We start from the raw sequence: 14,999 nt of genomic DNA, 5'->3' as shown, positions 1-14,999 counted from the left end.
GTAGGGCTTCTGTTTCAAAATCCAGGTAGGATAAAGAGTTCACATTGCTCATAGTAAAAAACAACAATAGGAATTTGGTAGTCCATTTCTGACTAATAAATGCTGTGACTTTGGGATCTTCTGTAAGGTCCAGGTACTGTACAAATTGAATTCAGCCAACATGTTTTGACCTTTGTTTCTTTCTTGTCTTGCAAAAGATATTACCTTTGACTTTTTCATACAGATAAGTTTCAAGTTTCAAGTTTTATTTAATTTGTATACTTAGAGTTGCTGTTATGTAATATATTCAGATACTGATGCAAGAATCTATTTCATCTGGAAATAACAATATATACTTGGTCCTTAACCTGCAGTCTTACAGATGAGGAAATCCTCTGATTAAAATTGGAAAGATAACACACCTTTGCTTTCCTATTAAATCTGATATTGTATTTGATTTACAGCCTTCTCTTTGAAATTCTAAGCTAGCTACATCCTCATCCTTTATAAAATACACAGTTTTCTAAAGAAATAAAATCTGTTGGGAAATGGAATTGTTCATTGTTTAAATTCCAGCTCTCCTGTTCTGATGAGATAGAATAATTCCCAGGGTGACCTAATTCTCCAAACATTTCTCTCTGATACAAATCTAGAAAAAATAGACAGGTATTTGAATTTCCTTCACAGGGAATACTTCTTTGTATTCATATATTTAATGAAAATAGCTACTTCTCTGCAGCACTGTTCCTTAAACTTTTTTTCTCTGGGGAACCCTTTCCAATTTTGAAGATCATGGAGGATTCCCAAAGAATTTTGTTTGAGAGTTATGGTGATAGATATTGACAGCGTTAAAAATTAAAATTGGTGCAGTTTCATTACGACCACAATGGAAACTAGAATTTCTGTTGCTAAGCAGAAGTGAGTTGTGCCCCATTTTTGCCACAATTGTTAAAAGCAAATCACTACAATTGTTAAGTGAATTTTTCAGTTGTTAAGTGTATCTGGCTTCCTGCATTGACTTGGCTTATTGGAAGATAGCTGGGAAGGTTGCAAATGATGATCACATGACCTCAGGACACTGCAACTGCCATTAATATGTGGCGGTTATCAGGTGCCTGAAATTTGGTCGTATGACCAGAGGGATGCTATAACAGTTGAGTGTGAAAGCCAGTCATAAGTTACATTTTTCAGTGCAGTTGTAACTTTGAACAGTCGCTAAACGAATGGTTGTATTTTATTTTAAAATATTTTTATTGTGTAGAATATAGGCAAATGTGAAATGATTATAACTGCACTTCCTTCACCAAGGGGAAATAACCAAGATGGTCATTGGACCATGTGGCTGGTCAGGTATGTGCTACAGGACGTGTGTTAGTTCTCCCTCAGTGCCACCACCTGCTCCTGCTGCCGCTATCCATCCAAGTCTTCTGGTCAGTTAGAAGTCAGAGACACTGACACAAACTTGTAATTTTTATATAAATAAATATATTTAACATCTACATTTACAATAAACAAGATAGTCAGGCACATCACTACATCATGAGGTAAATCATCAAGTAAAACTTAGAACAGCATACAGAACGCACAGAAGAAAAAGGCGGGAAAAAGAGGAAACTCCCCCTCCACACCCACAGCAACCAATCACAGTGCAGATTGCCTCACACAGGAGCTGGCACTCTCCAACCAATTAACTACAGCTGTGTGTTCTGGCTCATTGTACAACCCCCACTGTTCCAGCTACTACAATTTTAAATATCTTTTAACAGCTATCCTATTAGCTTATTGGGCCACGAAATGGGATTATTTCTTAAATTATTTGATGGGATTTTGATATCTGGTGTTTTATTTTTAACATGCTCACTTTTCTGGATCCCTGAGATGAGCTTGGGGAATTTTAAGAAACTATGTTCCTTTTTGTCCCCTGCCACAGTGTGCCACTAAGTCAACTTCCAGTGAAATAGGTCAAGGAACTGTGTACACTATTACTATTCAGCACAATTACTTTTACTCTTGTTTCATAACACTAGAAAATGGTCCTGCTTTCTCATGCTCCTCAAGCTGAAGAATGCTTGTGGGTTTAAGCTTTCCAGTCAGCCTTCTCTCCTTCTGTGGTGGTGACACCCAGATTTTTGTATCCTGTATAGTATGAGTCAAATGGAATGCAGGCATAGAAACTGGTATAGGTTGATGTCTGTAGTAGCAACTTCTTTGTTTTTGGAATATCATTTGCTGAAGAGCTTAATAACCTAAAAGGATCAACCCTGACTGCTCTTTAGAAGGCCAGATCCTGAAGTTGAAACTCAAATCCTTTGGCCACCTAATGAGAAGGAAGGACTCATTGGAGAAGAGCCTGATGCTGGGAAAGATTGAGGGCAAGAGAAGAAGGGGATGACAGAGAATGAGGTGGCTGGATGGAGTCACTGAAGCAGTAGGTGTGAGCTTAAATGGACTCCAGAAGATGGTAGAGGACAGGAAGGCCTGGAGGAACGTTGTCCATGGGGTCGCGATGGGTCGGACACGACGACATCACAGCTAACAACAAACATAATGAAAGTTGGAAAGTTTCATTTTCCATAATGAAAGTTGCTTCTCAACTTTTTGATGTACATTCTTGTAGTTCATTAAACTTGTTTTCCTGCTTAGGCATAAAGTAATTTTCGAAATGTAAATACAGCTCACCTGGGTTGTTCCCCATTAGGTATAAAATAACAGAACACCCCATCTTAGCAAACACTGGCAATTATGCTAATGAGTAGAATGATGAACTGCAGTCATTTCCTATTGTGAAACACTTTCCATAGTAGTTTTTCAGTAGCAATTTAATTGACAATCAGTTTTAGAAAGAAAAAAACATACTATAATACAGGTAGTCCTCGACTTATGACCACAATTTGGGCCAGAATTACTATTACTAAGTGAGTCATTTGTTAAGTGCCACAGTTTTTAAGTGAACCATTGCAATTGTTAAAGGAATCAGGTGGTATCCAAGTACTCTCATTAACTTGGCTTGTTGGAAGCTCACTGGGAAGGTCATAATGGTGGTCAGATGACCCAGGGATGCTGCAATCTTCATAAATATGTATAGATTGCTAAGCACCAACTATTGATCACATGAGAGTGGATCATGTAACAATGGTAAGTGCAAAAATCTGTCAAAAACCACTTTTTTCCATGCTTTTTTTAACCTTCAAAGTGTGGCTAAATGACTGGCTGTAATCAAGGTAGAGCAGCGTGAGAGACCTCCATTCGTTTTTTTAAAAAAAATAATAGGTTTAAATAAGCAACAGCAATGTGTCCTTTTAATGCAGACATGTCAAACTCGCGATGTCACGTGACATCGCGCAACGTATCGGAGCTTTTTCTCCATTGCCGGCAATGGGGTGGGCATGGTTTTGGGATGATGCGTCCAGCCCGCGGGCCAGCAGTTTGACACCCCTGTTTTAATGGAATAAGAGGAAAGGATCAGTACCAAAAATTGAGCTTGGGTGTTTTACAGAAATAAAAATGTATTATAAGCATTTTGAGAAAGAAAATTGAGCTAATATTGCAGCAAAAAATCCCAGTTTTTAAACTAGAGGAATGTACAGTATGACCGGCCAGTGTGACCAGCTAAGAATAAACCTCATTTGTTTAAGGTATTATTATTATGGTGCAAACAGTTGCTAAAGGAGGCAGTTGCTAAACAAGACTACCTGTATAGCTTCATTATAGGTAGTCCTTGACTTATAACAGTTCACTTAGTGATGGTTTGAATTTACAATGGCATTGGAAAAGACTTATGACCGTTTTTCACACTTAACTACCATTGTGGCATCCCCATAGTCACGTGATCAAAATTCAGACACTTAGCAACTGATTCATATTTATGATGGTTATAGTGTCAAGGGATCATGTGATCACATTTTGCAACCTTCTGACAAAGTCAATCGGAAGCCAGGTTCACTTAACAAGCATAGCAAGAAAGTTTGTAAAGTGGGACAAACTTCACTTAACAACTGTCTCACTTAGCAACAGAAGTTTTCAGCTCAATTGTGGTTGTAAGTTGATGGCTACCTGAAGTCTTTTTTGTTCCTCCTCTCTGCCTCTTTTCATTTGACTTACGATGTACTTGCTAAAGTACTGTAGATGGCATGCATATTATTTGTAATATACGAGCCTAAAAAAGGAACCGTTTTCATGTTGGCTTTGGATTCTTTAATTTATTGAACAATTCTGGCTTTCTGTGTAATATATGTTCCTGTGCCTTGCTTTGTTCTTAAGCTGATGTTTTAATTTTATAATTACGAAAAGGAGATCTCGGTTTTGCTTCATTTTTTATTTATGTAGGAAGCTGTTTCAGAAGGCCGTTGGCTGGAATAAAGTTCTAGAACAGTGTTTCTTGGCAACTTTAGAATTTGTAGACATTACGTCCCAGAATTTCAGAGTCAGGTTGAGAAATGCTGATCTGTTAGAAAGTCTGGAATAAGACATTCCTTTAAGCCAAAAAAAGGAGTTGCTTGAGTGTGGTTTGTGTGTAATGTGAACCAATCATAGTGCAGATTTTTTTTCTATGCTACCCAGGTATGTTAGGTTTCAACTTTTAGAGCTGCTTTGCTGCGTGGAAGTTTTTGGATTTGTAGTTTTCTGTACAGTACTGACACTAAGTCATATTAGCTCTAATGTGCTATTTGGTTTAACTGTGTTTAAAGCTTTAGTTGATGAGGTATGCAAATCCAGCCGGGTTTTCTGGCATTATTGCAGTGCATGAACAGCTGCCTAGTAGTCACGCTTAACCAAGATGCCTGTGGGCTTGAATTCATGGTGAAATCTTGATTACTCATATTCTGTTGGGGTTGTTGTAAAGCCTTGAAGATCTGACTGGTTTTCCAGGCCTTAGGTAAGACAGATGGGGCTCATGGGTGTGTTAGTTTTTCTATCTATTCAGGTAGTCCTTGACTTACAACCATTCGTTTAGTGATCGTTCAAAGGTACAAGAGCACTGAAAAAAGTGAACATCATGACTATTTTTCACACTTATAACTTACGACGTTTAATTTTTTAAAAAAGAAAGAGCTTTAAATGAGAATCAACGGCAGGATTATCATTCAATGAAAGGATCCTGATTCAGCCCCTGGCTTTTGAACTCTTGTTTAATGAGATAGCAAATGATATGAATAATTCACCAGTTGATCCATTGACAGCTAATCAGTGCAGATATTGTTGTGCAGCTTGACTGGGGCTAAAAAGAATTAAGAGAATGAACCTGATTGTTCTGTTCTCAGTACACTCACTCACAACTAATAAGAGCCTTGGTGGAGCAGTGGGCTGATGCCTCCTTAAGTAACACCAGCTGCCTGCAATTATTGCAGGTTCGCATCCCACCAGGCTCAAGGTTGACTCAGCCTTCCATCCTTCCCAGGTAGGTAAAATGAGGACCCAGATTGTTGGGGGCAATAAGCTGACTTTGTAATAATGCCGCTTGGGAGGGGCGGCGAAAGCCCTAATAAGCAGGCATATACATGGAATGAAGGCTATTGCTAAGCACATTTGATTTGTGCTTAGATTGTAAGCCGCCCTGAGTCTTCGGAGAAGGGCGGGATATAAATGGGATTAAAATAATAAAATAAATAAATAAAATAAATAAAATAACTGTGGCAAAATTCAGTTCAACAGCTGTCTCGCTTAGCAACAGAAATTTTGGGCTTAATTGTGATTGTAAATTGAGGGCCACCCATATTTTTAAATAGAAGTATTTTAAAAATGAAAATGCCTGCAACCTACTGGGCAGATGATTAGCCCCCCAAACTGTCTAAGCCAATTAAAAAAAATATAAGTGTTGAGAGAGTAAGTGAAAGAAAAAAAATGCAGGGGTGCACATAGACTTCTTTAAAAGCTGGTCTCTGATTTCTCTCTTTTTCTAAATAGTGGGCCACACTGCGAATTCAGAAGGGAATCCGAAGAGAACAAAAACAAATATCCTATACTTCAAGTGGTAAGTTGCTTGATTACAGTTTTAAATTATAGATAATGGTATAATAATAAGAATCTGAAGGAATAGTCCTGAATGTCAGTTTAACGTAGTTTTTTTTTGTAGTTTCAGAGAAATAAAGACTAGGGAAAATGCTTTAAGAGTGGTGTTTCTCAATCTTGGCCACTGGAAGATGTGTGAACTTCAACTCCCAGAATTCCTGGGAGGTGGCTGGCTGGGAATTCTGGGAATTGAAGTCCACACATCTTCCAGTGGCCAAGGTTGAGAAACACTGCTTTATTCTGTACTGCTGAATATTCTGTAATGGGGACCTCAGTGCTATATATTGTCCACCCTCAGTTCTATCAAACTACAACAGATTTAATCTCTTTAATCTGCAAAATATTTAATTGCTCTCCTGGCCACAATTGCCAATGGGACTTGGTATCTGCATGACTTTTTAACAATATCTGACATTTACCTACTCCCAATTAACCAAATCTGGTGATCTAGAAGAATTATTTTTCTCTTGTACAGATGTCTAACAGATTCTTGTATGTATAGATAAATTGGGTCTTTATTCCTTAGATGTGAACAAATGGTTAAAAAAAACATAGAAAAGTTGGCTCAGTCTGATAATGAACTCCTTATCAGTTGGATCCAAAGTTTTCCAATTTTACAATTATAACATTTACACTGTGCATACCACAACTAATTATGGTCTGATACAGACGCTTGCCTTATGATCTGAATAAGGATACTACCAATAGGGCTTTCCATCAAAATAGGCAACTCATCTTTGCAAATATAGTGGTGGATAGAATTTTTTAGTAGGATTGGGCAAACTTGGATTTAATTACTTGGTCAGCAAAATCATTTTTCTTGGTTTTGGATTAACTGATTTCATACGACTGTTGTAGGAATAAAAGAGCCGAATGCATTGTTGTAAGTCGTTGAAATGGTGAGCGAAATTAGGAGGAACACAGATTAATATATATTTACTTCCTCAAATTTTTATTAGTTTATTAAAATATAAAATGCAAAGAAAAATGAAAATAATAGGAGGACGTAGGGGAGGAAAAGAGAAGAGGAAAAAGTAAAGGGTAAAAGTGGAGAGATAAAGAAAAGCATTGACTTTGTAGTCTTTTTAGGGCAATAGAATAAGATAACATTGCAGTCTCAACGTTTTTTACTTTTATATAGTAGCCATTTCTGTAACAACAAACCTATTTAATCAGCAAAACCCAGAGTCAAAGTTTTGTTTTTTTCTACCTCAAGCACAAGTCCAGAAGCAGTTTCCAACTAGGAAAAAAGTTGTTTTCTTTAAAGCACTTGAATTAGTTATTTCAGCTCATTCCGTCAGCTTTTGCAGCCAATCATATATTGTGCAAATTAAAGCATCTTTTCATTTTTAATTACATTTTAAATTTTAAAATAAAAAAATAAAAAATTTAAATTTTAATTAAAGCATCTTTTTGTGCATAAAGCATTTTTGCTGATGTCAGCATATATAAGTTCAAAGTTCCACATTTTTTTAAAGTTTTTGCCTGTTAAGGCTAAAAGAAAAACTTCTGGTTATATCTTTATATTTAAGAATCTTCTGTATTAATGTGTGAATCCTACTCCAGTATTTCTTTGCTAATGTACAGTATATTTACTATTGATCACTTTGTCCCTATGTATAATTGCCTAACATTGCTTCTTTTTATCAAGATGTTGAAATAAGGGTTTGTCTGTCTGCCTAGCACTTTAGATATGTCATGTGACTGAGAAGTAGGCCATAGTTGAAATTGGGAAAGTAATTATGGCGTTATATGACCAGTCTTGGAATTGGAGATGTTGCTTGAAACAGAATGAAAACTCATTCATGCAAGTCAAGAATCATCATTTCCAGCCTTGCTAGCTTAGTGCAGGAGACAAAAAGCCAGCACACCCCTGTCAATGAAAAAGCAGTACAGATACTCCTTGACTTATAACAGTTCCTTTGGTGACCATTTGAAGTTACAACAGCTTTTCACACTTAACAACCATTGCAGCATCCCCACAGTCATGTGATTAAGATTCGTACTCTTGGCAACAGACTCTTATTTATGACGGTCACAGTGTCCCGGAGTCATGTGATCCCCTTTTGCAACCTTCTTGCAAGCAAAGTCAATGGGGAAGCCAGATTCACTGAACTAACTTAACAACTGCGATGATTCACTTTAAAAGTGTGGCAAGAAAGATTGCAAAATGGGGCAAACTTTGCTTAACAATGGTTTTGCTTAGCAATGGAAATGTTGAGCTCAGTTGTGGTCGTAAGTCAAAGACTATCTGGGAGCTTTTCAGGACAGCCAAATCTAGGTGCTGAGAAGGTTGTCCATAAGATCAGCCATTAGTTTACACATTGTTTTGGTGGCATTTTTCTTCCCACAGACCTGAACGTAGACATTGAGTACAGTAGTTGATACTTTCCTGGTATCCTTCTTTACAACTTGTTCCATTTCTCATTGTGAATTGTGTGACCTCTGGGGTAGTGACTCATCTTACCGCAATGATACTCACCTTCTTTAGCATATTATGGCCAGAACCTGGTTTACATAATTTTATCAGTGTTGAGACAACTCAAACCAGATGTCAGAAGCTTCCCGTATCAATAGCAACTGTTCTTGGAGGCCACCACAACAGCCTCTACTATGTATTCACTGGGATTTGTCTTCTGTTAGAGTACAGGTAGTCCTTGACTTACAACAGTTCATTTAGTGACCGTTCAAAGTTGCAACATCACTGAGAAAAGTGACTTACGACCATTTTTCATACTTAACGACCATTGCAGTATCCCCATAGTCACGTGATCACATTTATGATGATTGTAGTGTCCTGGGATCAGGTGATCACCTTTTGTGACTTTCTGACAAGCAAAGTCAATGAGTAAACCAGATTCAACTGTGTGGCTAACTTAACTGCAATGGTTCATTTAACAACTGTGTCAAGAAAAGTCATAAAATGGGGCAAAACTCAGTTAACAAATGTCTCACTTAGCAACAGAAATTTTGGGCTCAATTGTGATCATAAGTCGAAGAGTCCCTATATTGCTCTGTGCAGACAAAACTCCACAGATCTTCCTGGTAGAGAAAGACAGAGTAATAACATTAAAAGAAAACTTCATCTATTAAATTTCCAGTAAGGAAAAATAAAAAAAAATTATAGTGCAATTAAAGCAAGTATATTGGCATTTTAGAACAAGCAGCTGTACAGTAATTTAAAAATGCTGTTTTAGCTACTTGATTGACTTGTTCTAAAAGAAAAATCCAATTTTCTTCTTTTTAAAGTAGGATTATGCAGGCTTTTGCTTTAAGAGTGTATAATACTTTATTAATGTGACATTTGGATTATTCATTCTTTTTTTTTATTGAAAAGTTTTAACATACAGTTTATCTTTAACAATCCCCCCTCCCCCTCCCCTCTCCCTCCCCCCTCCCTCTTCCCCCTCCCCCCTCCCCCCCCCCCCGACTTCCCAGAGCTAAATACAAGGTATATATATAAAAAAACAATCATAAACAACCATATACTAAAAACCATAAACTCTAAAATCCATCACTCTCTAGCTTATATAGGATAAAACAAACCTTAGTAATATTAAATATATATAGAAAAGCTAAAATAGAAAAAGAAAGCTGGCTCAGGAATTCTGGGAGTTGAAGTCCATGAGTCATAAAAGAGTCGAGGTTGCCTAACCCTGGTCTAGCTTCACTTCCTCACTCAGCTGTATTCTCATTCTCTTTTCCCTTATTCCGAAGTTATCATACAGAGAGAGCAAACCACCATGGAGAAGGAGATTGCCGGCATGGGCTGCAGAGACTTTGAGCTCTCAGATGTGTTCTATTTTTCCAAGAAGGGCTTTGAAGCCATTGTAGAAGATGAGGTCACCCAAAGGTTCACCTCCGAGGAGCTGGTTTCCTGGAACCTCCTCACCAGGACCAACGTTAACTTCCAATACATCAGTTTGCGGCTGACGATTGTGTGGGTTATCGGCGTCTTTGTGCGTTACTGTTTCTTGCTTCCTCTTCGGTAAGTTGAGTTGTTGATGCCATTGTGGAAATCGTTTTAGATAAATTGGTCCATCCAGGTCTGCAGGAGGAGGCAGGGGAAGGGCAAGCATTCGGGCCTTATTGTGTCATCATGCAAATGACATGAATTGAGAGACAATGGATGCAAGTTGCACTATTACAGGAGGTCCTCGATTTAAGGCTGTTCACTTAGCAACAGTTTGAATTAACAACAGCCTGAAAAAAGGCAGTTATGATCTAATTTGAACATACTACCGTAGTATTGCCTCCACTGTCACTCGATCACAGTCTGGGTGCTTGGCGACTGTATTGCATTTACAGCCAGTTGCATCATCCCACAGTCACGGTGATCACGTTTTGTGACATTTTTTGCCAGTTTCCAGCAAAAAATCAAACAAACCAACAAACAACCATTGGTTAAGCTAGATTTGCTTTTATAACTGCATGACTTGACTTCAGAGTGTTGTCAAATTGGATCTGATCACCTGATGACTTATGACCACAATGACTTACAATGAAAATTCTGTTCTCATTTGTGGTTGCAGGTTGAGAACTTACCTGTATATTCATTTGTGTGATGATGTTATGATATATGTGACATCTTTGTGGCTTTTTATCGATGCCCAAATGTTAGTCTCCTTTTAAGGTGGCATTCTTCACCTGGTCTGAAAGTAGATATCCATACTTTCATAGACAATATGCCAGAGAACTTTTGCACACAAAACACACAAAACGCGATCTGAAGACTTATTTGTTCGAACAAGCCGGCCTGGCCTGATGGGGGATGGGTTTGGATTTTATTGTTTTAAATGTATTTTAATCTATTGTTGTAACTTGGGCATCTCGTTTAATTCTTTTTTAATTTTTGTATTTTGTATTTTAGGTTTAGGTTTAGGTTTTATTGTATTTGTATTTTATTGTATTTTTATATGTTTGCCCTGTTCACCGCCCTGAGTCCTTCGGGAGAAGGGCGGTATACAAATAAAATTATTAAATTAAATTAAATATGTTCTGTTTCAAAACTTGCCAAAATATATGACCCCGGGAACCAAACGTTGTAGGGTTTGTGATGCTCTGGATGTAGCCCACATACTATTTTCTGATTTGGCACATTTAATGTAGGACCACCCCCAAAATGACCGAAGCATCATGATCTGATGTAAAAGAGAATGTCCCACATTCCTTAGACAGTTGCATTTTATACATGTAGTTCTTGACTTACAGTGGATCACTTAGTGAGCGTTCGAAGTTACAACAGCATGGGAAAAAGTGACTTATGACCGTTTTTTGCACTTACGACCACTGCAGCATTCCCATGGTCAAGTGACCAAAATTCAGACACTTGGCAACAGACTTGTGTTTATTGTAGTTGCAGTGTCCCAGGATATTGTAACCACCCTTTGCAACCTTCTGACAAGAAAAGTCAATGGGGAAGCCAAATTCACTTAACAACTGTATTACTAATTTAACAGCTGCAGTGATTCACTTAACAACTGTGGCTGCAGTGATTCACTTAATTTCTGTGGCTTAGCAACATAAATTTTGGATTTGTGGACTTCAATTCCCATGGCTGGCTGAAGAATTCTGGGACTTGAAGTCCACAAGTGGCCAAGCGTGGAGACCTCTAGTTTAGTACAATATGATCCTTGACACTTTGCTTTCCTTATCATAGATCCATATTTTTATGTGATCCAGATGGGTGGGATTTGCTATTTTTTTCTCTAAGCTTGTTTGACTCCAAATGGGTGAAAGAATGCTTATATTAGCCAATATGTATGTATGTCAGAAGTCAGTCATCTTTTTTGGGGGGGGGTGTGTTGTAACCCATGTTTCTAATATTTACAGTTCCATGAACTGATCAAATGTAATTTTTAAATCCACCAGTTTCTGTATCATATCTTGTTGAAGTGACCTATCAGGAAAAGGACTTTTTTTTTTAACTGTAGCTGTTTAAATTGGCATGCTGCCAAATCTGAAACTCACAATAGCTTACAACAATATAAAAGCACAGTTAAAATGCCCATGTAAAAATATTTCATTGCTTAGTTACCACACTGACAACATCAGTGTGAGTAAATGTTGCGTTTGCTACATACTTATATATAATAGCATGCTGTTATCCAGTACTGAATACAGGTAATCCTTGACTTATGACCACAATTGAGCCCAAATTTCATATTGCTAAGTGAGACATTTAAGTGAGTTTTGTCCCATTTTATGACTTTTCTTGCCACAGTTGTTAAGCGAATTACTACAGTTGTTAAATTAGTAACATGGTTGCTAAGTGAATCTGGCTTCCCCATTGACTTTGCTTGTAAGAAGGTGATCACATGACCCCAGGATCCTGCAACCGTCATAAATGTGAGTCACTTGCCAAGTGTCTGAATTTTGGTCATGTGACCATGGGGATGCTGCAATGGTCATAAGCGTGAAAAACGGTCATAAATATGTTTTTCAGTGATGATGTAACTTTGAATGGTCACTAAATTAACTCTTTTAAATTGAGGACTATATTTGCTAGCATTTCATGCTCATTTCATTCTTCTTCCTTTATAGATCACTCTTTGCTAATTTATCCAGCTTCCATCTCTACTGAACACATTATATTATTATTGTTATTTATTTATTTATTTATTTATTTATTTATTTATTTAATTAAATTTTTATACCGCCCTTCTCCCAAGGGACTCAGGGCGGTGTACAGGGCATATAATAAAAATACAAAGCTACAAAAGTTAAAATAGAATTAAATTAATGCCCACGATAAAACAATAAAATATAGCAATATTTAAAACCCAAATTAATTCCCCATCAGGCCAGGCCAGCTTGTTCAAATAGGTGGGTCTTTAACCCGCGCCGGAAGGAGCGGAGATCCGGTGCCATCCGGAGCTCCACCGGCAGCTGATTCCACAAAGCCGGGGCGCCCACAGAGAAGGCCCTCCCCCTGGGGGCCACCAGCCGACATTCTCTGACCGGAGGCACCCTGAGGAGGCCCTCTCTGTGGGAACGCACTGGGCGGAGGGGAGTTGACGCCGGCAGCAGGTGATCCCCGAGGTATTCCGGACCCATGCCATGTAAGGACTTAAAAACCATCACTAAGACCTTGAACCTCACCCGGAAGACAACTGGTAGCCAATGCAGCTCACGGAGCAAAGGTGTAACATGGGAGTACCGGGAAACTCCCAAGACAACTCTCGCGGCCGCATTCTGTACCAGTTGGAGCCTCCGAGTGGTCTTCAAGGGAAGCCCCATGTAGAGAGCATTACAGTAGTCAAGGCGAGAGGTCACGAGCGCATGAGTGACCGTACACAGGGCATCCCGGTCCAGATAGGGCCGCAACTGGCGCACCAGGCGAACCTGGGCGAAAGCCCCCCTAGTCACAGCTGCTACATGTTCTTCCAAGGTAAGTCGTGAGTCTAGGAGGACTCCCAAGTTGCGAGCCCTATCCACGGGGGGTAACAACTCACCCCCCATAGAAAGAGATGGAACATTTTGAATGTCCCGGGATGCCGGAATGTACAGCCACTCAGTCTTGTCAGGGTTGAGTTGAAGTCTGTTCCTCCCCATCCAGACCCGAACCGCCTCCAGGCAACGGGACATCACAGCGAGGGCATCACTGGGGTGGTTTGGGGTCGAAAAGAAAAGTTGGGTATCATCAGCATATTGATGATACCCAACTCCAAAACCACGAATGATCTCACCCAGCGGTTTCATATAGATGTTGAACAGGAGAGGCGAGAGAACCGACCCCTGAGGAACTCCACAAACGAGAGACCTAGGGGCCGATCTCTGCCCCCCTGCCAACACCGACTGCGAGCGTCCCAGGAGATAGGAGGAGAACCACCGAAGGACCGTGCCTCCCACTCCCAATCCCCTGAGACGCCGCAGCAAGATACCATGGTCGATGGTATCGAAAGCCGCTGAGAGGTCTAATAGGACTAGGACAGAGGAACATCCCCTATCCCGAGCCCTCCAGAGATCATTCACCAGCGCGACCAATGCCGTCTCTGTGCTGTACCCGGGCCTGAAACCCGATTGGTACGGATCCAGATAATCCGCTTCATCCAGGGCCAAAGGGAGCTGATGCGCCACCACACTCTCAACAACCTTCGCAAGAAAGCGAAGGTTGGAGACTGGACGAAAGTTGTTCAACACAGCTGGGTCCAAGGCAGGCTTCTTGAGGAGGGGTCTCACCACCGCCTCCTTCAAGATGGAGGGGAAGTTACCCTCACTCAAGGAAGCAGATATCACCGCCTGGAACCAGCCTCGTGTCCTCTCCCTAGCTGCATAAACCAGCCAGGAAGGGCACGGGTCCAATAAACATGTGGTGGAGCTCAGCCTCCCCATAATCCTGTCCACTTCATCAGGGGTCACAGAATCAAACTCCTCCCAGGTAACATTGACAAGACCGCCCGTGTCCTGATCGCCAGACTCTGCCCAGCTGGAGTCCAAACCGGTCCGAATCCGAGCGATTTTATCCGACAGATGCTGACCAAACTCCTCGGCACGACCCTGCAAGGGATCCTCCCTCACCTCCTGATTAAGGAGCGAGCGAGTCACCCTAAACAGGGCGGCCGGGCGATTATCTGCGGACGCGATGAGGGTGGAGAAGTAATTACACCTCGCCACCCTCATCGCAGCGAGATAAGACCTAATATAGGTTCTTAACCGCAACCGGTCGGATTCGGATCGGCTGGACCTCCAGCAGCTCTCTAGGCCCCGTTTCCGACGCTTCATCTCCCGGAGCTCCGCGGAGAACCATGGAGCTCGTTGGGATCTGCACCGGGTCAGGGGCCGCAAGGGTACAACTCGGTCCAGTGCCCCAGTGGCTGCCCTTTCCCAGGCTTCCACTAAGGCATCCGCCGAGTTGTGAGCGACGGAGGCAGGTGGGGATCCCAGCGCCGCCTGGAACCCATCAGGGTCCATTAAGCGCCTGGGACGGTACCATCTAATTGGTTCCGTATCCCCACGGCGGGGGGTGGTAAAACGGAAGACCAGCCGCAGGAGGTGATGATCGGTCCATG

The 14,999-nt window shown here is 40.4% G+C and overlaps 1 protein-coding gene across 1 annotated transcript in view; it reads left to right on the top strand.

The window, feature by feature from the left end:
• The window catches only part of GPAT3 (glycerol-3-phosphate acyltransferase 3), a 36,247-nt gene that overhangs the window by 3,213 nt on the left and 18,035 nt on the right, over positions 1-14,999 (top strand). The window contains exons 2-3 of the mRNA XM_083367539.1: positions 5,884-5,950; positions 9,706-9,976. Of these exons, the coding sequence (XP_083223665.1) occupies positions 5,884-5,950; positions 9,706-9,976 (338 nt within the window). The remainder of the gene's footprint in view (positions 1-5,883; positions 5,951-9,705; positions 9,977-14,999) is intronic.

This window comes from Vipera ursinii, assembly GCF_947247035.1.
Source record: "Vipera ursinii genome assembly, chromosome: 7".
Taxonomy (NCBI): domain Eukaryota; kingdom Metazoa; phylum Chordata; class Lepidosauria; order Squamata; family Viperidae; genus Vipera; species Vipera ursinii.
Note: the sequence above shows the minus strand (reverse complement) of the source record. Positions and strands in the feature narration are given on the sequence as shown.